The sequence below is a fragment of the Salmo trutta genome, unplaced genomic scaffold, assembly GCF_901001165.1.
Source record: "Salmo trutta unplaced genomic scaffold, fSalTru1.1, whole genome shotgun sequence".
NCBI classification, from domain to species: domain Eukaryota; kingdom Metazoa; phylum Chordata; class Actinopteri; order Salmoniformes; family Salmonidae; genus Salmo; species Salmo trutta.
The window spans coordinates 86544-110067 of NW_021822200.1; the positions used below are offsets into that span (position 1 = coordinate 86544).

Below are 23524 nucleotides of genomic sequence, written 5' to 3' on the forward strand. Positions count from 1 at the left end.
TGAGCCTCCGGGACAAGTTAATGTTTAACCCCCAGGGCCCTGACCCCTGACCCCCTGAGCAGAACATCCCCCTCAATTCAATAAAAAAAGTTTTATTTGCCTCAGAGGGAACTTCATAAACTCACCCTACAAACTACCACCGCATACCATTCTCTCTCTGTTTTAGTGCCAAAAATGTGTCCTAAATGACCCGCCCGTCCTTAGCCACATACACCTTGGTTGTGTTCATTAGGCACCAAACAGAAGAAAACTGACAAACAGCGGAGGAGCTACCTGGACTTTTTTCCCCCATTTTCTGTTGTAAGACTTTAAATAATGTTCCGTTGCGTGCCCTAATGAACATGACCCTGTTTCTGGGGCGTATGCCCCAGAGTGAGCAGGACCCTGGCCCATTCTCGCCCTGCAAGGATTGGTGACCACACACAGTAACACTTGAGACATTCCATAAACCCCTCTGAATGAATACAACACACCCTCTCCTGGAATATTACTGTGAAATGAAAACATGGGCTTCCGTTTACCTCATTCTAACCGAGGAATGACTTCTTTTTGGGCCTTGGGATGGTGTTGTCCAATATTGTTTACCGGAAGTGTCATTACTATTGACTGATTTAGTATGTATTTGTGACAAATGCTGTGAATTGCCTTGGATGAACACCTCTGCAAATTCAAGCCATATAAACTATATTAGTAATAAGCTACGCTATAATAAGATACACTAGGCTGTAATTTATTCCCACCTGCTCCTCAAGTGGAAATGGTTTAACCCTTATTGTCTTCCGGCTCTTCAAGTGAAAATGGTTTAACCCTGATTTCTTCCTCCCTGCTGGTAGACATGAAAGTAAGGTTAGCTCTGGGGCTGTTCTGAAGTAAGGTTAGCTCTGGGGCTGTTCTGAAGTAAGGTTAACTCTGGGGCTGTTCTGAAGTAAGGTTAACTCTGGGGCTGTTCTGAATTAAGGTTAGCTCTGGGGCTGTTCTGAAGTAAGGTTAGCTCTGGGGCTGTTCTGAAGTAAGGTTAACTCTGGGGCTGTTCTGAAGTAAGGTTAGCTCTGGGGCTGTTCTGAAGTAAGGTTAGCTCTGGGGCTGTTCTGAAGTAAGGTTAACTCTGGGGCTGTTCTGAAGTAAGGTTAGCTCTGGGGCTGTTCTGAAGTAAGGTTAGCTCTGGGGCTGTTCTGAATTAAGGTTAGCTCTGGGGCTGTTCTGAATTAAGGTTAGCTCTGGGGCTGTTCTGAATTAAGGTTAGCTCTGGGGCTGTTCTGAATTAAGGTTAGCTCTGGGGCTGTTCTGAATTAAGGTTAGCTCTGGGGCTGTTCTGAATTAAGGTTAGCTCTGGGGCTGTAATGATGGGAGTGGGAGGGACACAGGGAATCACCCTCGAATCAATTGATAATTTGATCCCCTCCCAACTTCTCTCCCCTTTCTTTTATACAAATGGACCTGCCTCAAAGTGAACCAAGCTTTGGTTTTGAACTGGCACTAGGTCATTCCAACATTTCTGAACTAACCGATCACTCATAAATCATATCCTGCTTTTTGTTTGTTTCTTTTGACTTCACACTTTCCTCCTCCGCCTCATCTGTCTCTCCTCTTCCTCACTTCCTCCTCCTCCTCCTTTCCTCCACTGTTCTCAGATGCGTTCAGGCCAGATCACTCGTAAGCTGTGGGGCTCCAGCAAGCGCCTGACCCAGATCTCCTCTGGAGAGACAGAGTACCAACCAGCCTGCAACCAGAACTGACCCCACCACCACCCCTTCCAACCCCCCCTCTCCACTACCACCACACCCCCTCACCCTGCTGCCTGCCTGATTGGCCCGCCAGCCCTGCCAATCATCAGTCTACCCAATCAGATTGAACCACCCCTCGTTTTGATTGACTGATGACTGTTTTGGGGAAATCTTACTCTCCTTTTCTGTTCCTCCCTCTGACTTGGGAAGGACACTGACCCACGAGTGGGTGGAAGACTGGGTGTGTGTGTTTTAACTGTGTGTAAAGGTTAGGCGGATGAGTAGGGCAGGTCAAGACGGACCAACCGGCGCGGGCGTCGAGTTTCTGATCCAACTGTAGGTGCATACATCCCCTCACACCCCCTCCCCTTCAATGACACCCATGGCCATTACTCTTCATCTTCCTCCATCATCATCACTAGCACGGTCAGGCCAGTGGCTCCCACTACTACAGAGACCCTCTATGCAGACACACACTACAGCAGTCTGAGCTGACCTCTGACCCCTCCACCTCTCAGGCCCAAGGAACGAAGGGGATCCCCAATGTAGAAATGTAATTACTCTAATGGGAACACTTAACCTGGTTGAAGGTCCACCCATCACATAACACTGACTTCAATGGGAATTATATTTCTCTGGTCATCAAGATGACCCACTTCTCCGAGCCCTAACCCGAGACCACTGAGCAGTGTATTTGTGTATGTACGCTCTTTGTGTTTCTGTGAGTTGTCTCTCGCTGGTTGTTTTCTCCAGTGGTCGTTGTTGACTTGATTTTGCCTTCCAGTCTGACTAGGCTGTGACCGATACCTCAGGGCTCCTAGGCAGCAGTAAGGGGCTATGTTCAGTCACAATACAATGTTTTAGTATTTTTCTTTTTGTGTTTGGTGTTACTGATAATTGTAGTTTTTTTACAGATGGGTGCATGTGTATAAGGTCTGTGGTTAGGTTGTGTTTTGCGTGGCATTTCCGGCCCGCTCCTCATTTAGTTTAGAGGACGGGGCCCTAGGGTATCCAACACTCGTACTAAGCCTGACACACACACTTGTTTGCTAATGTACACATGCATAGACCCCTCCCTATTGGAGAAGCCTCTGACTGCGTTCCATGTAATCTCTATTGCAATCTCAGTAGATTTCTATATCACATTTAATGTGGTTCCTGAGATGCTGAACACTTCTCCAGGCGTTGTGAGATCTGATAATCAATAAAGACGACCTGGAACGCACCCAAAGTCCGCTAGTTTGACACTACAGAAGAAGAGAGAAGCCAGGTGTTGTAGAATCACTAGCTACCCCATACCGTGCCCAAAGGACTCGCTCCCCTCGAACACTACACTCTTACACACACTGCAAGCTTCTCATACAGCCCATCACTACACTTGTGTTAGACCGCATGCTTTGGAGGGACGAACCATACTGAACCTGGCTTAGTGTGCAATGTTTAGCGCTAGATTCATCCTAGAATGTTTTTATGTTACTTGAATCAATGTTTATTTATGAATGAAAACTAGCTTTTTTCCCATAGGCTATTTAAATTCACACTACATTATTTGTATGTTTTTAAGTGGTGCTTCAGTTGTTCAACAAAGATTTATGTGGCAAAAAACTAAAGATGGTGGATCGATCCACCTTTCAGAATGGGAGGGGAGACTTTCAAAGGGCTTTTGAGATGTCAGTGTTACAGCAATACAGTTCTTTCCTCTGCTCTGCTGACTGTGCATTGGTACATTCCAGCCTCTTCTTGTCAAGGCTGAACTAAAAAAAAATCTCCAGTTTTCCTGTTTTTTCTGACAGGGACGACGCGATTGGGAGATGAAACTTATTCTGCCAAGGGACGGCCCAAACAGCTGTCATCTTCCAACAGTCAGAATCACCTCAGTGTTCCTCCTCCTTCCATAATTGTCTCTTAGTGGGAGCCATGTCAGCTAGTTAAGGTCCTCTGGAGTTCCAGAAATGCAGTAACGTCACTAAACGTGTGTCTGTGAACCAGGCCTAATGTGGCTTTTGAGATTTCATGTGTGTTTTTATGTCTGTTTGAGATTATGAATGATTTCACCCCCCATTGAATCCTTATGGTTGTTATGCTCCTGTCAAATCAAAAGGACAGTTTGGTCGGGGTAGGTCATCTGTTGCATAATGTGAGTGTGTCTGTCCATGATGACAGTAGTTTCTTAAAATGCCAAATTCCTTATTTCCTTGTCATATCATTTGCCTTCTTGATAATAATTCAGTGATTCTGGTTCTTATCTATCATGGACTTAGAATCATTCATTCTGATTCTATGGTGGTTATAGGTTAGGGATCAGACTTCTATGTACAGTGTGGTTGTTTTTGGTCTTAAGTGTCTCCGCAATCACAGACCAACGTGTGCCCTTTTTTAAACGAGGCCGTTTCAATACATGTTTATTTTTAATTGTTTATGCTGATGTGTCTCGATGGCATACTCCTTTAATCAGTTTCCATTCTCATCAGGATGTGTTAATCATTTTTTCCAAAGGACGTATTTAATAAATGTTTTTGTCAGTCAGACGACACCACTATCTTGTTTTAGGACTTTCTTCCAACTCCACCACTGAAACAGTGCCTTTTTATCCACGTTGCATCATACAGACAATTATCCGGTTAGTGTGTAGAATTCCTTGTTACCCCTCCGTCCATGATAACCCATGGATAGCAGCATTCCACAAACGTAACATCCAATAGGAACCAAGAATCTAGAACTGTAAACAAATTAGACTAAAAATCTGAAATATATTGGTCTTACCTTAGCTGCTTGCTCTGTGACTGTCACCAAATGGATGTGTGTGTGTATATCTGATTTATAAATACTGGTGTATAATGTACAGCATGATTTTTATTTTAGTGGATTTTAAATGTACTTTTTGCACTTTCCAGGTACTAAATTGTAAGTGATTGTTTTAAATGTCTCCCTGGCCCATTCTGTACAGATAAACTGCTTTGTATACACAAGTGGAAAGTAATCATTAAAGTCTTGTCAAAAATATAGTTCATATGTATGGCTGATTGTAGCTGTGAAAATAGGACACTGTGTACAAAACATTAGGAACACCTTCCTAATTTCAAGTACCCTCTTTTGCCCTCAGAACAGCCTCAATTCGGTGGGGAATGGACTCTACAAGGTGCCGAAAGCGTTCCACAGGGATGCTGGCCCTTGTTGACTCCAATGCTTCCCACAGTTGTGTCAAGTTTGCTGGATGTCCTTTGGCTGGTGGAACATTCTTGATACACACAGGGAACTGTTGATCATAAACAACCCAGCAACGTTGCAGTTCTTGACCAAAACCGATGCACTTGGCACGTACTAACATACCCCGTTCAAAGGCACTTAAATATTTTTGTCTTACCCATTCACCTTGTGAATGGCACACATTACACAATCCATGTGTAAAAAACCTTAACCTGGCTCCTCCAGTTCATATATTTATTGAAGTGGATTTAACAGGTGACTTCAATAAGGGATGATATAATTCACCTGGTCAGTCTGTCGTGGAAAGAGCATGTGCTCCTAATGTTTTGTACAATCGGTGTATAGGCGTTTATATTTTAAACAATACATAAATATTTCACTAGGAGGCGACCAACAACTATGAAAATGTATGTCTAGTACATAACGGGCAATAAGCTGCTTGCAGCGCCTACACTGCTGAACACAGGGTGCGTTCGTAACTTCCCTCTGGCTATCTACTCCGAGTTCAGAACACTCGTCTGAGTGTGCCAGAGCGCAGAATAATTGATAAATTTACGAACGCTCAACACCCGTATATGACCAGTGTCAGTTAATGATTAGTTAGTGATGTGTTCTCTAATTTATGTCTGGAAGTAGCTTGCAAGCTAGCGAACTTTAGCCAGTTAGCTTGGGTGCTTGACAGCCGTTGTGAGGTCAGAACACTCGGATTAACCCTACTCCTCGACCAGAGTGTCCAGTGTGCACTCTGAACGCTCCGAGAGTGAATTTACGAACGCCCCGAGCACACTCTGACTGGGTGCTCCCCGGATAGAACAAGGCCGCGCTTGTTTTTGTTGGACCTATGTTGCCCGGACAACAGCGCAAGTCAATCCCTATTTTGAAAGCGTTTTCCAGTTGCACATTTGCTTCCTATTTACAGACGCCGAGGTGTTTCAGGTGTATAATGAATGATCCAGTGGCAACGACGAACGAAGGGCCACCAACGGATGGAAAATCAGTCAATCTCATTGGGAATGTAAATATGATTGTTACAACAGGCAGGCATATTTACCCTCTAGAAATACGCCTACAGTAATTTCTCAGTTTGATAGATGCACATTGAATCATCATTTGTCACGGGTATAACACTAGAGGGCTGGGTTACTACCTGGTTCATTTTCACAGCTGTTGAGAAGAGTATCAAGAGCCGAGCCTGTTCCTGATGACGATGAGGAAGAGGATGAGGAGCTTCCCCCACCACCACCACCACTAATTCCACGAGGCCCACTAGTGAATTTGCATTCTAGTATTGTCAATTCACATTATTATGCATAGTTAACTGGAATATAGACTTTACACCTGACATAAATATTCTTATTACATTAAAGGACTGTAGTGTTTAAAATAGTATATTTTGTTTACAGAAAGGATGTCTAACAGTCCATCTGAAAAACTGCAGGGATTTCAATAAAAACTGTATCCTTCTCAGTGGCCCCTAACAGTGAAATCATTAGACCCTATTCACCATGCCAAAGATGTGTGTGTGTGTGTGTCAGTGTGCTGAGGTAGTTAAGTTAGGCCATCGTAAGTGGCCCTGGATAAGTGTCTGCTAAATTACTAATAAAATGAAGTTTTCCTGAGAGTTGTGTTCCCAGCTTCCATAAAGAAAGGCACCCAGGGCTTCCTGAGGGCAAGTATTGGGGAGAAGGTGAAGTGTACTACGGTCCAGCCCTACAAGGACTCCAAGGCTGAGCGCTCCAAGTTCCCCCTCTGCTTCAACGAGTGGAAGTATTTCTCCATACAGGTAAGTAGGTATATTAGTTGATGCTCTAGCCAACTTCTCTCTGTTTGGATTCATGTATTGGTCATGACAAGAGAGCTGGCTACACTGCAGGTACAGTATGGGGCCAGCTATTGCAATACTCTTTTGAGAAAGTTGTAAGAATATTATTTTCCGTATCTAACAGGACAGGTGTTCCTCTATCCAAGACCTTAACACAATCAATCAATGACTCATTTGGATGTTTCAGATTCCTAAGAGCACTGATAACACGCTGGGTGTCTGCGAGTCACACCGTCTGGTGGTGGAGCTCATCTTCTTCGAGCAGGACACCGGAGTTCCCAAGCTCATAGGAAAGACCTTTGTCAAACTGCTGGACATCCTCAGTGTGAGTGAACCACACGGACAGGAGCGATAGGGACGAACCCACCGCCCCTTCATGCTTACCATGCCATGTTTAAATCAGATAATAATACTATGATGATCATAAGAGTGAGTGTACAAGGCTGTCCAGGGCTAAACACGTGTAGATGTCCTCCACCAAAGAACCAATGGGTTCTTTCTATTTTAGCTTTCAGTCGATGGTACAAGTATTCTCATTCACCTGCTGCTAGAAGGCTGGCATGCAGGACCAGATAAACTGTCTTGTCCTCTGTCCTGTTCTCTAATCAGAAATCACAAATGAACCACCTGCTGGAGCTGAGGCTCAAGCGCCAGGTACAGAATATGAATCGGACACCACGGTCAACATGTGGGACAGTTATATCATGTTCAATAGGAGTTTTGTACAACGGATTCCTGTATTGACCCACAATAAAAGCCGACTTGTTTTCCAGATCATCTGTAAGCTGGAGATGGAGATGGTGATTGCGTATGGATCCTTGGGTTACGGATACTCCCACCAGGTTAGAGGGAGACACATCAGTGTTTGTGTAGATGAGAGGAAGAATTGATCTTGCCTATCTATTATTTACTCCCTAGTTGAAGCACCCAAAGAGAAACATGGAGAGCCTAGTGGAGCGCTCGCTCTTCCTCCGCCGTCCACCACCGGACGACCGCAAAGACCATCACTAGTGAGACACGGAACACTCATACTGTACACGAATTCTTATCTATTGACATTCTGACACTGTGACCCTTTTTGTGTGAGTTTTTTTCCCCTAGATTTGACAGACCAATTTTCTCCCATGTAACATATCGCTCCCTGTGTCTACAGTAATGTGGTCACTCCTAAGCCAGTACCTTATTCAGACTTTATCGCAGCGCTGATGTACAGAGAGACCACCAACCCAGACAACAGGACGACTTACCCCTCAAACAGCACAATCTCCCCCATCATCCTGGAATGTATGGAGAAGAGGGGCAGGTACGGTTTATTATGGAATCTCATTCTGGGTTCAAAGGTCAAAGTGTATACTGTTTTCAGCCCATTTTCTGAAAATGATGCAAAGTAGCTACACTAACAAAACAAATGTCTACTGTCCAAAAACTGCCTTGGTAAAAAAAAACTGCCTTGGTAATAATTATATCCAAGGTAAGTGGAAAATAATGTTAAATAACCATAATATAAATAGATCTGATATTGCTAAGTGGTCAATCTAGTTTTATCTTAGAAAGAACAGGAAGGATGTAGGTAGGAAACGTCCCAAATGATTCCCTATTCCCTACAGTGACAAGAAAAAGTATGTGAACCCTTTGGAGTTACCTGGATTTCTGCATAAATATGTCATCATATTTGATCTGATCTTCATCTAAATCACAACAATAGACAAACATAGTGTGCTTAAACTAATAACACAAATTATTGTATTGTTGTTGTCTATACTGAAAACATAATTTTAACATTCACAGTATAGGTTGGAAAAAGTATGTGAACCCCTAGGCCAATGACTTCTCCAAAAGCTAATTGGAGTCAGGAGTCAGCTAACCTGGAGTCCAATCAATGAGACGAGATTGGAGATGTTGGTTAGAGCTGCCCTGCCCTATAAAAAAAAACCTCAACAAAATCTGAGTTTGTTATTCACAAGAAGCATTGTCTGATGTGAACCATGTCTGAACAAAAGACACCTCAGAGGACCTAAGATTAAGATTTTGACTTGCATAAAGATGGAAAGGGTTACAAATATATCTCTAAAAGCCTTGATGTTCATCAGTCCATGGTAAGATAAATTGTCTATAAATGGAGAAAGTTCAGCACTGTTGCTACTCTCCCTAGGAGTGGCCGTCCTGCAAAGATGAATGCAAGAGCACAGCGCAGAATGCTCAATGAGGTTAAGAAGAATCCTAGAGTGTCAGCTAAAGACTTACAGAAATCTTTGGAACATGCTAATATCTCTGACGAGTCTACGATACGTAAAACACTTAACAAGAATGGTGTGCATGGGAGGACACCGCGGAAGAAGCTGGGGGTCTTGGGGCTGGTTTGCTAACTACCTCTCTCAGAGTGCAGTCTATAAAGTCAGAAAATCTGCTGTCTCAGCCACTGCCTGTCACCAAGGGAGTACCCCAAGGCTCGATCCTAGGCCCCACGCTCTTCTCAATTTACATCAACAACATAGCTTAGGCAGTAGGAAGCTCTCTCATCCATTTATATGCAGACGATACAGTCTTATACTCAGCTGGCCCCTGCCTGGATTTTGTGTTAAATTCTCTACAACAAAGCTTTCTTAGTGTCTAACAAGCTTTCTCTACCCTTAACCTTTGTTTTGGAGGTGTTCAGAACAAGGTTATGTGGTTTGGTAAGAAGAATGCCCCTCCTCCCACAGGTGTGATTACTACCTCTGAGGACTTAGAGCTTGAGGTAGTCACCTCATGGAAGTACTTGGGAGAATGGCTAGACGGTGTACTGTCCTTCTCTCAGCACATATCAAAGCTGCAGGCTAAAGTTAAATCTAGACTTGGTTTCCTCTATCGTAATCACTCCTCTTTCACCCCAGCTGCCAAACTAACCGTGATTCAGATGACCATCCTACATATGCTAGGCTTCCTGGGGCGGCAGGTAGCCTAGTGGTTAGACCGTTGGACTAGTAACCGAAAGGTTGCAAGATCGAATCCCCGAGCTGAGGTAAAAATCTGTCGTTCTGCCCCTGAACAAGGCAGTTAACCACTGTTCCTAGGTCGTCATTGAAAATAAGAATTTGTTCTTAATTGACTTGCCTAGTTAAATAAAGGTAAACATTTTTTTTTAAAGATTACGGAGACTTCAATTATAGATCGGCAGGTAAGGGTTCTCTCGAGCGGCTAGATGTTCTTTACCATTCGGCCATCAGATTTGCCACCCAATGCTCCTTATAGGACACATCACTGCACTCTATACTCCTCTGTAAACTGGTCATCTCTGTATACCCGTCGCAAGACCCACTGGTTGATGCTTATTTATAAAACCCTCTTAGGCCTCACTCCCCCCTATGTGAGATCTTCTGCAGCCCTCATCCTCCACATACAACACCCGTTCTGCCAGTCATGTTCTGTTAAAGATCCCCAAAGCACACACATCCCTGGGTCGCTCCTCTTTTCAGTTCACTGCTATTAGCGACTGGAACGAGCTGCAACCAACACTCAAACTGGACAGTTTTATCTCCATCTCTTCATTCAAAGACTCAATCATGGACACTTACTGACAGTTGTGGCTGCTTTGCGTCATGTGTTGTCTCTACCTTCTTGCCCTTTGTGCTGTTGTCTGTGCCCAATAATGTTTGTACCATGTTTTGTGCTGCTATCATGTTGTGTTGCTACCATGTTGTTGTTATGTTGTGTTGCTACCATGCTGTGTTGTCATGTGTTGCTGCCTTGCTATGTTGTTGTCTTAGGTCTCTCTTTATGTAGTGTTGTCTCTCTTGTTGTGATATGTGTTTTGTCCTATATATATATTTATATTGTATTTGTTTTATTTTTAATCCCTGCAGGAGACCTTTGGTAGGCTGTCATTGTAAATAATAATTTGTTCTTAACTGACTTGCCTAGTTAAATAAAAATAAATTTAAACAAATTTAAAAAGCCATTTCTGTCCAATAAAAACATTGCTGCACGTCTGAAGTTTGCAAAAGTGCACCTGGATCTTCCACAGCGCTACTGACAAAATATTCTGTGGACAGATGAAACTACAATTGAGTTGTTTGGAAGGAACACACAAGACTGTGGAGAGAAAAAAGGCACAGCACACCAACATCAAAACCTCATCCCAACTGTAAAGTATGGTGGAGGGAGCATCGTGGTTTGGGCCTGCTTTGCTGCCTCAGGGCCTGGACAGCTTGCTATCATTGACAGAAAAATGAATTCCCAAGTTTATCAAGACATTTTGCAGGATAATGTAAGGTTATCTGTCCGCCAATTGAAGCTCAACAGAAGTTGGGTGATGCAACAGGACAACGACCCAAAACACAGAAGTAAATCATCAACAACAGAATGGCTTCAACAGAAGAAAATATGCCTTCTGGAGTGGCCCAGTCAGTCCTGACCTCAACCCAATTGAGATGCTGTGGCATGACCTCAAGAGAGCAGTTCACACCAGACATCCCAAGAATATTGCTGAACTGAAACAGTTTTGTAAAGAGGAATGGTCCAAAGTTTCTCCTGACCGTTGTGCAGGTCTGATCCGCAACTACAGAAAACGTTTGGTTGAGGTTATTTCTGCCAACCAGTTATTAAATCCAAGGGTTCACATACTTTTTCCACCCTGCTCTGTGAATGTTTGCACAGTGTGTTCAATAAAGACATGAAAACGTATAATTGTTTGTGTGTTATTAGTTTAAGCAGACCGGTTTGTCTATTGTTGTGACCTAGATGGAGATCAGAATACATTTTATGACCAATTTATGCAGAAATCCAGGTATTTCCAAAGGGTTCACATGCTTTTTCTTGCCACTGTATATAATGCATTCCTTTTGACCACAGCCCTGTGGGATGTAAAGGAAACACAGCCCTGTGAGATGTAAAGGAAACACAGCCCTGTGGGATGTAAAGGAAACACAGCCCTGTGGGATGTAAAGGAAACACAGCCCTGTGGGATGTAAAGGAAACACAGCCCTGTGGGATGTAAAGGAAACAAAGCCCTGTGGGATGTAAAGGAAACACAGCCCTGTGGGATGTAAAGGAAACACAGCCCTGTGGGATGTAAAGGAAACACAGCCCTGTGGGATGTAAAGGAAACACAGCCCTGTCAGATGTAAAGGAAACACAGCCCTGTGAGATGTAAAGGAAACACAGCCCTGTGAGATGTAAAGGAAACACAGCCCTGTGGGATGTAAAGGAAACACAGCCCTGTGGGATGTAAAGGAAACACAGCCCTGTGGGATGTAAAGGAAACACAGCCCTGTGGGATGTAAAGGAAACACAGCCCTGTGGGATGTAAAGGAAACACAGCCCTGTGGGATGTAAAGGAAACACAGCCCTGTGGGATGTAAAGGAAACACAGCCCTGTGGGATGTAAAGGAAACACAGCCCTGTGGGATGTAAAGGAAACACAAGCCTGTGGGATGTAAAGGAAACACAGCCCTGTGGGATGTAAAGGAAACACAGCCCTGTGGGATGTAAAGGAAACACAGCCCTGTGGATGTAAAGGAAAACACAGCCCTGTGGGATGTAAAGGAAACACAGCCCTGTGGGATGTAAAGGAAACACAGCCCTGTGGGATGTAAAGGAAACACAGCCCTGTGGGATGTAAGGAAACACAGCCTGTGGGATGTAACGGAAACACAGCCCTGTGGGATGTAAGGAAACACAGCCCTGTGGGATGTAAAGGAAACAGCCCTGTGGGATGTAAAGGAAACACAGCCCTGTGGGATGTAAAGGAAACACAGCCCTGTGGGATGTAAAGGAAACACAGCCCTGTGGGATGTAAAGGAAACACAGCCCTGTGGGATGTAAAGGAAACACAGCCCTGTGGGATGTAAATGAAACACAGCCCTGTGGGATGTAAAGGAAACACAGCCCTGTGGGATGTAAAGGAAACACAGCCCTGTGGGATGTAAAGGAAACACAGCCCTGTGGGATGTAAAGGAAACACAGCCCTGTGGGATGTAAAGGAAACACAGCCCTGTGGGATGTAAAGGAAACAGAGCCCTGTGGGATGTAAATGAAACACAGCCCTGTGGGATGTAAAGGAAACAGCCCTGTGGGATGTAAAGGAAACACAGCCCTGTGGGATGTAAAGGAAACAGCCCTGTGGGATGTAAAGGAAACAGAGCCCTGTGGGATGTAAATGAAACAGAGCCCTGTGGGATGTAAATGAAACACAGCCCTGTGGGATGTAAAGGAAACACAGCCCTGTGGGATGTAAATGAAACACAGCCCTGTGGGATGTAAAGGAAACACAGCCCTGTGGGATGTAAAGGAAACACAGCCCTGTGGGATGTAAAGGAAACACAGCCCTGTGGGATGTAAAGGAAACACAGCCCTGTGGGATGTAAAGGAAACAGAGCCCTGTGGGATGTAAAGGAAACACAGCCCTGTGGGATGTAAAGGAAACAGAGCCCTGTGGGATGTAAAGGAAACACAGCCCTGTGGGATGTAAAGGAAACAGCCCTGGTCAAAAGTAGTGCGCTATAAAGGGAATAGGGTACTATTCGGAACGGATCCCTAATGTTAAGTTATTAACCCCATGATGCCCAGGCTACTGCAGATGCATGAGGAGATGGAGGCGTTTGAGTCGTCCGAGGACGCCCTGCAGTACCTGGAGAAACTGGTGATGAAGAAAGGGATTAGAACCGGTACCCCCTGGAGGATGAACAAGAGGTTCAAGGTCTGTCTGTCAGTAACTCAACACTCTCTCTATCAACTCAGTTCATTCAGGAAGTCCTATACAGATTTCTCCTTTTTCATTTCCTGAATTTACTGACTTCACAACCGAATTGGCCACAATCGTAGTGTGCGCTCTCTGTAAATGCTTTATTTACACTAACCCTGTGTCTATACTCAATTCAATGTCAATGACCCTCTTGTTTGAGCTGTAGGGCAGTGTTTTGTCCTGTAAAACAGTATATCTGAGAGGGTTTTGTCTGGTGTGTGTTTGCAGGTTCTCTCTAAGTGGAGGAAAAAGGCAACCATGGTTTCCAAGCTGCTCAATTTTGGAGGCTGCTCAGAGGCGGCGAAACAACAGAGAGACAAAGTTTTGCTCACAGGGCCATTGGGTTGGTCAACCTTTCACTCACGGACACAAACACACACATACATGGCTAAACTCGGCAACGGCAAAAAGACAGGATGTTGCATAGGGATTTCTCTGGCTAATATCAATATCCATGGCAGTGCTGATTTTGATGTCACTGTTTTTATGTTGCAGGTGTGACTCCCCCTGTGCCACTTTTAAAGTGCCTTGCCATGCAACAGGTACTGCTGATCTGTGTTTATACACACACACACACACACCACACACACACACACACACACACACACACACACACACACACACACACACACACACAGAGTATCTTTCATGTGTAATTTCTTTTGCTGTTTCCTTACAGGAGAAAATACCCTTAGACAATGAGAACGAAGTGTCTGAAATGAGCAAGCCTCCATCTCCCAGAAAGACCCTGGCTGCAGCACCTGGCCTGTCCACATGTATGGCCTCCACCCAGGTTGCCCAGTCAGCCCCATTCTCTCCACCTCCATCTGATCAATATACCACACCGCCAACATCAGCCGTGGCCCATAAGGCATCTCCCCCTAGCAGTGTGGCCTCCAGCTCCATGGACCACCCTGTCCAGTCCAGGGCCACCTCTTCCCCCAGACACGTCACCCTGGTCCTGCCTGAGGGTCCCGCCACCTCAGCCTCCACCTCCGCTCAGCCCAGTACCAGACACATCCCTAAACCCACCAATGTGGCTCCTATCCACCTGACCTCCCTCTGTGTTCTTACTACCCTGGAGGAAGATGGAGAGGAGGAAGATGGAGAGGAGGAAGATGGAGAGGAGGAAGATGGAGAGGAGGAAGATGGAGAGGAGGAAGACGGAGAGGAGGAAGACGGAGAGGAGGAAGATGGAGAGGAGGAGGTCGAGGAGAAAAATGAGGTGCATGCTCCAGTATCGTCCTCCCTCCTCAAGACGCTCTCCTCTCTGATGCTGACCCCTGAGATGGCCCTCCATGCCACCCTGGTGCCCCCACACCAACAGAGCAGGCATGGGCAGCTGGAGGAATGTCAGCCAGCTATCCCCAGCAACCAGCAGGAGGAGTGTCAGCCAGCTAACCCCAGCTACCAACCTTACCAGGAGAGCCCGTCCAGGGGGAAGAGTGACCGAGACCTGGGGGGGACTGGTAGTGGTGCCGCTGGAGGAGTGAGGGAGTCGGGGTGGACCCAGACCCAGAGAGAGGCTGCTGGAATGGGCAGCATTGGAAGTCGGTGGAAGCAGAATTTTGCTGGGCTTGGCTCTCTTGGTTCCAGAGGGCAGAGGAGGGAAGAAGATGCCTCATGCAGCAGCACTGCCCTCAGGTCCCCTACACTGATCGACCTGGCCCCACCACGGCTGCTGGGGGCCTGGACCGAGAACACTGCCACTGTGCCGACACCCATAGGAGGGGGTGGGGGAGGCCTGGACTGGAGATCTGGAGGTCTGCCCGCCGCCCAGAGAACCAGCCCGACTCTCTGCTCTCAGTTAATCTCCCCCCCGTCCATCCCTCCGTTATCCGACCCTCTGAGCCAGAGCCCTCTGACGCGCTCCCCCCTGCCGCACCTCGGCTCACGGGCCACCGACACACCTTCTCCAGACCTGGAAACCTGGACCCTAGATAGTTCCCCCTTCCTCGGTAGCATGCTGTGTGAGTCCAACCCTCCAGATCTACGTGTTGGCCAAACCAGCGGTGGCAGCAACACTGACAGGCACACCCAGAGATCAGGAGGAGCCAGCTCCAGCACAGAACCACTCACCACACTCAACTCCTGGCTCAGCAGTGACGATCTCCCCACCGGAGCTGGCTCAGACTCTGGACAGTGGTCCCTCCTCTCAGAGATCGACATGTCACCACTCCGCAGCGGACTGGTCTTCTCCCCCCTCACCCCCATCTCCTCCTCCGACCCCCTCACCCCCAGCTCCTCCCCTACCAGAAGCACCAGAGGCAGCAAGCCAGGCAAGGAGAGACCCAGGATCGTGGAGACACTTCATTCCCCGTATCACAGGCGCAACAGAGACCACAGAGATTATTATGGGAAGATGTAGCAAAAATATATATTTTTTGGCAGCCTATTTTGTCAAGTTCATTGCCTTTTACTTGGGAAATTATCTGATTAGGTTATCTAAGGATTAATTCAAATGTTTATTTTATCAATGAATTTAGTTAAGATAAGATGAATTATGTTTTTTTTATTGATAAAATAGGACAGGGCCTCTAAAGCGGAACTAATTTAATGAGGGGTTTTGTTTCAGTGAAAGCGGAGGAATGTTTTGACCGCAGGACCGTTCCCAAACTTTGGTATGTGCATTCATTCTCGGGAATTTATTTTTTATAATAAACTGTTCCCAACCTGAATAATTTCATATCATTTACGTACATTGAATAAGCACAATTAATGAAAAGTATGCTAAATACATTTTGTCGCGTACTGCATGCATAACGTTACTTTGATACTGGCTTGGCTTGTTGAATATTCACTTCCTAAATATTGTCATGATAAAGCAAGCTAACATAAACGTTGCATAAAGCGAGTTGGCTACGTTTTCTATTTACCATTTGCATGACATCAGTTTGCTCACTAACCTCAGAAATATGCGCTGTAAAATAATGGCATTTGCTAGAAATACCAAGTATTCCGGAAAACAACCTCCTTACATATCCCCAACAACCTCAAGTTGCTGCTAGTGGTCGGCTCGAATAGATGGTGTGTGATTATGCGGTTAGGACGGCGGCGTCTAACACGTTTTAACAGATCTGTGTCCAGACTGAGTCTCGTACTTTAACGTGGCTGATTTAGCGACTCACTGACTCCATCCAACCAGTGTCGGAGTAAGCGAACAGAGACGTTGCCATTATATGACTTGTGCTTCTGTCAAGTGATGGCAAGCAGATGATGCCTGTACTATTAGACAGCAATGTGTATGATCCTAGATAACCACAGCCTTTCATGTTTGGAGTTCATTCACAAGACAAGGGAAATATGACAACCTGGTTGCTCCTCAGCCCTCTAGGTGGCTGGTACTGGCCTGGTGATAGTCTGCCATGGAGAGAGATGGGAGTAATGTTACATCATCTCTCCAGGTGGCTGGTACTGGCCTGGTGATAGTCTGCCATGGAGAGAGATGGTAGTAATGTTACATCATCTCTCCAGGTGGCTGGTACTGGCCTGGTGATAGTCTGCCATGGAGAGAGAGATGGGAGTAATGTTACATCATCTCTCCAGGTGGCTGGTGCTGGCCTGGTGATAGTCTGCCATGGAGAGAGATGGTAGTAATGTTACATCATCTCTCCAGGTGGCTGGTACTGGCCTGGTGATAGTCTGCCATGGAGAGAGATGGTAGTAATGTTACATCATCTCTCCAGGTGGCTGGTACTGGCCTGGTGATAGTCTGCCATGGAGAGAGATGGGAGTAATGTTACATCATCTCTCCAGGTGGCTGGTGCTGGCCTGGTGATAGTCTGCCATGGAGAGAGATGGGAGTAATGTTACATTATCTCTCCAGGTGGCTGGTACTGACCTGGTGATAGTCTGCCATGGAGAGAGATGGGAGTAATGTTACATTATCTCTCCAGGTGGCTGGTACTGGCCTGGTGATAGTCTGCCATGGAGAGAGATGGGAGTAATGTTACATCATCTCTCCAGGTGGCTGGTACTGGCCTGGTGATAGTCTGCCATGGAGAGAGATGGGAGTAATGTTACATCATCTCTCCAGGTGGCTGGTACTGGCCTGGTGATAGTCTGCCATGGAGAGAGATGCAGTGGATGGAGATCTGCTGGACTGTCCCTGGGTACCAGTGTGTATCAGTGGGTCTCAGCTCCTGGCCAAGACCTGGTTTGGGGACACAGCCTACCGCATCCTGCTCACGGACCTGCACTCTGTGTGGGAGGAGGAGATGGACACCAGGGCCATCCAGGACAGAGCTCAGGCAAGGAGGACACACACATATGTACACACACACACTCAAACTAAAGTACATTTCTACAGCCTTTGAAAAAATGTCCTCTCTGTCATAACAGGAGCTGAACAGGCGATTGCGGGCTCCCGTCCACGCCTTCTTCTCTCACATGTGTGAGGTGGCTCAGCCCTGTCTGTCTGGACGGGTGGAGGACGGGGGTGAGCCTCAGTTCTCCCTCAACCACCACGGCGGTGACATCAACCTGAAGTTGAAGAGTGAGCTGGCTGGGGTGCCTTTCTACTGGGAATTCCGCTGCACCCCTGCCCCTGTGGCTTTGGTACGATCCATAGACTTAACTGAACACCAACTCTGTACTCAACTTTTGTGTGTTTTTATGCAAGCCCAGTGTGTGTGCGTGTGTGTGTGTGTGTGTGTGCACGCGCTCCATGACTAATGGTTGTAATGTGTATTGGTGTGTTCTATCAGGTGTGCAGTCAGCTTGTGCGCCCCCTGCTGTTGATGAGCAGGTTACTGCAGAGACAGGTGGGCCAACTGGGAGCTCTGCTGGCCAGGAAAGACACTGAGCTCCAAGACTACAGGGACAATGGGGCAGTGCTGAGCAGAGGTAGGCTCAACGTGCAGAGAAACAAAAATACACTCAGTAAACACAACATACACACCTGTTCCTCTCGTTGGTGTGTGTGTTTTGCAGAGCGATTGCAGACAGAGTTGTTTGAGGAACAGAGCTACAGAGAGAACTTTCTGACACAGGTAAGTTTCAGTCACAATCTCAGGCATACTGAACATGCATAGTTAAGAGGAATATATTACTGGGAAAGCGGAAGCCTGGCAAGAGCTGCCTTTGAATACTCAGCTTAGTAAGTAAGCCACAATAAACCAGGTTTCTGCTGCAATACTTTGTGTTGGTGTGTCTCTCTGAGCGTGGCCTTCCATAAACAAGGTAGTGTTCTACTTATTGGATGGTTGTCTGTCCTTGTTTTACCCAGTGATCACTGACAGTAGTGTGTCCACACTTTTGTAAATAACAGTTGTTATTTTTATAATGAAGTTCTAGTTTAACCTTTATCTAGACCTGAAAGATAATCGTGTGTTCAGGCTTTAAAGGAAATGCTTTGTTTGCACAAGGCGCTCATTGTGCTCAGTTGCATGGCACCCTGGGTCATCTAGTGAGGACTGGGTTCTTGCTCAGCCGACTGGTGGATGTAGTTTGTTCTGTTCTAGGGGCATTGTAGCCATGAGGTGGCTGGTGGGAGGTGCTAGGTTTGGCTGGATCATGGCCAAGTAAATTTCCCGTTGGGTTAAAGTCAGGTGAAGAGGCTTGGAGGACACGATGCGCTGGTGTATCTCCTCATTGGCCTCGGTGGCCTCTTCAGGGGAGGAGCTGATAAACCTCTCACTGCTGCCGCCCTCGGTCATCACCTTGGCACGAGGGCTGGCGCAATTACCGCATGATCACGTAACCGACGGTTATGGATGAAGACCTCCATGAAATAAAATAACTGTCATAACCTATAAAAACCATTATGGAAGGAACAGCTGACTGAAGACGGGACGGATGGGCATTCGTTGTCTGTTTCTACGGTTACATGGACTCTTTACAACTTAAGGAAACTTTGTTGCTCCTTGCTGTAGCAAACAAGGCTTTGGTTGCCTAGGCAACGCCCCACTTCCTGCAGCACATGCAGGAGTGGAGGAGAGAAGAAAATATGCGTCTTTAAAATAAAAAATTAACTAAAACATTTTGCTATTCAAGCGATTACAACTCTGACCGCGGTCATTATGCTGACCAATAACCGTCATCCAAAATTCCATGACCGTCACAGCTCTACTTTGCACTTATGATGGGTCCGCTCGGGGGAAATCAACTTTCCTAGTCGATCGTCGTGCACTCCGTCATCCAGATGATAGAGATTTACGCTCCTCTGGTGCGTGGTCGCCTGGGTCGCCTGGTGAGGGCTGGGTCCTTGCTCTTACCCCCTCAAAATGCTACCCTCCCCTGTTATTGGTCATTTTAAGAGGTTAGCATGTTTGAGGAGGGTATCATTTTGCCTCTAACGTTCTGTCATTATCCACGATTATGCGCAATCATGGTAACATCAACATTATTGTAGAAGTGTTTAGAAACATTCTATTCTTATTTCCAATAAATGTGACTCCAAAATGACACAATGTTATTCAACATTCAGTTCCTACATTCAGTTCCTATTCCCAACAAACTGCAAAGTCATCGAACAAGTTTGTAAAGTCACAAGCTTGATGTAGTCATTGTGTGCTAGGAATATGTGACCAAATACTAAACGTTTGACTACTTTATTACACTATAAGTGCATTTTTTCCAAATACTTATGACACCTTCAAATGGAGGGACTAGAAACACAGTGCTTTCATTTCTAATCTAAACGGTAAAACATGGATGGAAATACCACCAAATAAAAGGTGACTTTATGTCCTGTCGCCTCATAGGAAACATGCTGGAAGAGAGTAAAAAGTTGTAGCTGTTTAAATACGGCGGAGAGTGTATGTGCAGTCAGGCCCCCTTTGATAATGAGGAGCAAAAAAGACTATAAAATATATAGCAGATTATGCAAACTCAAAGTTAGATCATTTGTTTGTCCAAAATAGTGCTTTATTGTAAGAATAGACCTTGAATACTTCCTATTTACGCTCAAAATAAATTGGCTGAATTGCTCTTGTGTTAACAGTAGTAGTGGGATCCATGCAGTTGATGTGTGTGTTTGTTTGGTGCCCTGGTAGTTTAATGAGCCTGTGTTTTAGTTGGTGTGTTGAGTGTGTTTCAGTTTGAGTGTGTGGTAGGATGTGGAATTTCTCAGTCGCTGCTTCATTGACCCCCATCCCTGACCTGTGTGTATGTGTTGGCATTTCAAAGTGTCCTGGGAATGTAGAGATGGATTTCTGTCTGAACTCTGCAGTGTGGAACAGGGAGCAGGCAGGGTCCACTCTCCCTCCCTCCTGTCCCGTACGGAGGGTAGTGGGTACTCGTCCTCCTTCCTGACCCCGTCGAGGCCCTCTACCTTGGGCTCGAACCTTACTGTAGTAAGCCTCCCTGGAGGTTTGGGGAAATGCTCATTTGGACCTGGCCCATAAAGAGAATGGCAATGCATGCAGGGGAACGTGGCCTTTCCTCCTCTCAGATCAAAGTACACACACCTCACACCCTTCTTCTCCCGGCCACGGCAAATTCCACTGAGCGCCGACAGGCCGCCACGGACCAAAGTCCAAACTGAAATTAAGTGTCTGGAAAAATTTCACTGCGAAGTGTCAAGGCAACACACACACTGGAGAGGGAGGTGGCATCTGTGGCCAGCCATTCCTTTGGGCTCATGGCCTCACCAGTAGACAGACGGGTGGAGGAGGTGGGGTCTCTGTTTGCGTTTCCCCCTCTGGGAAGACTCTCTGTGTACCTTTGTGTCCATCTGTCTCTCCTGGTGTCTTGCTGTTCGTCTTCCCTCTTAAGTCGGCTCTATTTTAGCCTCCAGCCTTCAGCTCTTTGGGCTTTACTGGGATCTGTTTTAGCCTCCAGCCTTCAGCTCGTTGAGCAATACTGGGATCTGTTTTAGCCTCCAGCCTTCAGCTCGTTGGGCAATACTGGGATCTGTTTTAGCCTCCAGCCTTCAGCTCGTTGGGCAATACTGGGATCTGTTTTAGCCTCCAGCCTTCAGCTCGTTGGGCAATACTGGGATCTGTTTTAGCCTCCAGCCTTCAGCTCGTTGGGCTATACTGGGATCTGTTTTAGCCTTCAGCTCGTAGGACTATACAAGCACTGAGATGCAGCGGTCTAAGGCACTTCATCTCAGTGCTTGAGGCGTCACTACAGACACCCTGGTTCGAATCCAGGCTGTATCACAACTGGCCGTGTTTGGGTGTCCCATAGGGCGGCGCACAATTGTCCCAGCGTCGTCCGGGTTTGGCCAGTGTAGGCCGTCATTGTAAATAAGAATTTGTTCTTTACTGACTTGCCTAGTTAAATAAAGGTTCAATTAAAATAAATAAAATAAAATCTGTTTTAGCCTTCGGCTCGTAGGGCTATACTGGGATCTGTTTTAGCCTCCAGCTTTCAGCTCGTAGGTCTATACTAGGATCTGTTTCAGCCTTCAGCTCGTAGGTCTATACTAGGATCTGTTTCAGCCTTCAGCTCGTAGGTCTATACTAGAATCTGTTTTAGCCTTCAGCTCGTAGGTCTATACTAGGATCTGTTTCAGCCTCCAGCCTTCAGCTCGTAGGTCTATACTAGGATCTGTTTCAGTCTTCAGCTCGTAGGTCTATACTAGGATCTGTTTCAGCCTTCAGCTTGTAGGTCTATACTAGGATCTGTTTCAGCCTTCAGCTCGTAGGTCTATACTAGGATCTGTTTCAGCCTCCAGCCTTCAGCTCGTAGGTCTATACTAGGATCTGTTTCAGCCTTCAGCTTGTAGGTCTATACTAGGATCTGTTTCAGCCTTCAGCTCGTAGGTCTATACTAGGATCTGTTTTAGCCTTCAGCCTTCAGCTCGTAGGTCTATACTAGGATCTGTTTCAGCCTCCAGCCTTCAGCTCGTAGGTCTATACTAGGATCTGTTTCAGCCTTCAGCTCGTAGGTCTATACTAGGATCTGTTTTAGCCTCCAGCTTTCAGCTCGTAGGTCTATACTAGGATCTGTTTCAGCCTCCAGCCTTCAGCTCGTAGGTCTATACTAGGATCTGTTTCAGCCTCCAGCCTTCAGCTCGTAGGTCTATACTAGGATCTGTTTCAGCCTCCAGCCTTCAGCTCGTAGGTCTATACTAGGATCTGTTTCAGCCTTCAGCTTGTAGGTCTATACTAGGATCTGTTTCAGCCTTCAGCTCGTAGGTCTATACTAGGATCTGTTTTAGCCTTCAGCCTTCAGCTCGTAGGTCTATACTAGGATCTGTTTTAGCCTTCAGCCTTCAGCTCGTAAGGCTATGCTGGGAACCCAGGCCCAGATAATGCCCCCTTCACCTCCGCTCACCTCAGTCAACACGGCACCTACCTTTTGATGGTGACTCTTACTCAATGGCAACTGAAAGATGCCTTTATCTGTGGGCAAACACATTTAGAAGGACATATCTGGCCTTCAAAGTGGTGAGCCGGGGTATTTTTGGAGAATGATTTTCCTGCAAATGAAAGGAAAGACTTCTCTATTTGTCAACAGACCTGGGTTCAAATAGCGTTTGAAATCTTTCAAATACTTGCGCTCTGCTTGACTGAGCTTGCCTGGCGCAAAGGGACCAATGGAATGGTCCCAAAAGTGCAAACGCTGCCCAACCGCGCAGGCTCAGGGAACCGCTCAAAGTATTTCAAATACTATTTGAACCCAGGTGTGGTTTGTACCTTCCTTCACCCCCCCCCTCCCCCCCCTCATCCCACCGCTGGGGATTTTCTATTGCCATCCTCTTCCACTGTAGAGTAGACCTCCTGGAAAGGAGGATGAGAGAGGTGTGCAGATGAAAGGAGGGGAAAGAGACAGACGGGGAAGAGAAAGTCAACCCAGGTACCTTTCTAGCTTTCCATTGGAGCCCCTCATCACCCCACAGAAACACCCCACCCACCACAGGTCAACATTGACATGGAGGTTGGAATTAGACTACCCGTCCACTGTCTCTCACACATACACACACACACACACACACACACACACCGTGTCCTGGGTTCATCTGGAATCTAGATGCCCATTTCTGATGTGAGGTGGAGGGGCCCAGAGTGACAGTGTTGTGGTGAAAAACCCTTCTGTCCTTCTTTTAGATCACACTGATCTCCATCTGGGCTTTCCTCGTTTTCACCTGTTTTTGACCCG

General features: G+C 46.3%; 3 protein-coding genes across 4 annotated transcripts in view; all 3 read left to right on the forward strand.

Annotated features, from left to right (window-relative positions):
- Positions 1 to 4729, forward strand: part of LOC115180886 (neurobeachin-like protein 1) — a 61581-nt gene extending 56852 nt beyond the window's left edge. For both annotated transcript variants that reach the window (XM_029743027.1, XM_029743028.1), the window contains one exon: positions 1632 to 4729. In XM_029743027.1, the coding sequence (XP_029598887.1) occupies positions 1632 to 1736 (105 nt within the window). In that variant the 3' untranslated portion in view covers positions 1737 to 4729. The remainder of the gene's footprint in view (positions 1 to 1631) is intronic.
- A 777-nt stretch (positions 4730 to 5506) lies between these two features.
- On the forward strand, positions 5507 to 16851 carry LOC115180879 (flocculation protein FLO11). The gene is made up of 14 exons (XM_029743021.1): positions 5507 to 5515; positions 6063 to 6200; positions 6335 to 6386; positions 6566 to 6714; positions 6941 to 7078; positions 7363 to 7407; positions 7527 to 7595; positions 7672 to 7763; positions 7907 to 8056; positions 13300 to 13429; positions 13703 to 13817; positions 13970 to 14016; positions 14154 to 16095; positions 16809 to 16851. The coding sequence occupies exons 1-13, from the start codon at positions 5507 to 5509 to the stop codon at positions 15840 to 15842; spliced, it is 2823 nt and encodes a 940-aa protein (XP_029598881.1). The 3' UTR covers positions 15843 to 16095; positions 16809 to 16851.
- A 690-nt stretch (positions 16852 to 17541) lies between these two features.
- The window catches only part of nhej1 (nonhomologous end-joining factor 1), a 31335-nt gene continuing 25352 nt past the window's right edge, over positions 17542 to 23524 (forward strand). Inside the window, exons 1-4 of the mRNA XM_029743022.1 lie at positions 17542 to 17724; positions 17816 to 18031; positions 18181 to 18319; positions 18407 to 18465. Coding sequence (XP_029598882.1) covers positions 17542 to 17724; positions 17816 to 18031; positions 18181 to 18319; positions 18407 to 18465 — 597 coding nt within the window. The remainder of the gene's footprint in view (positions 17725 to 17815; positions 18032 to 18180; positions 18320 to 18406; positions 18466 to 23524) is intronic.

Excerpts from the sequence above, each read along its gene's own strand:
- LOC115180879 (XM_029743021.1), top strand. Across the intron at positions 7,764-7,906 it reads GACCGCAAAGACCATCACTA|TAATGTGGTCACTCCTAAGC; the intron begins GTGAGACACGGA and ends CTGTGTCTACAG. Across the intron at positions 8,057-13,299 it reads TGTATGGAGAAGAGGGGCAG|GCTACTGCAGATGCATGAGG; the intron begins GTACGGTTTATT and ends CATGATGCCCAG.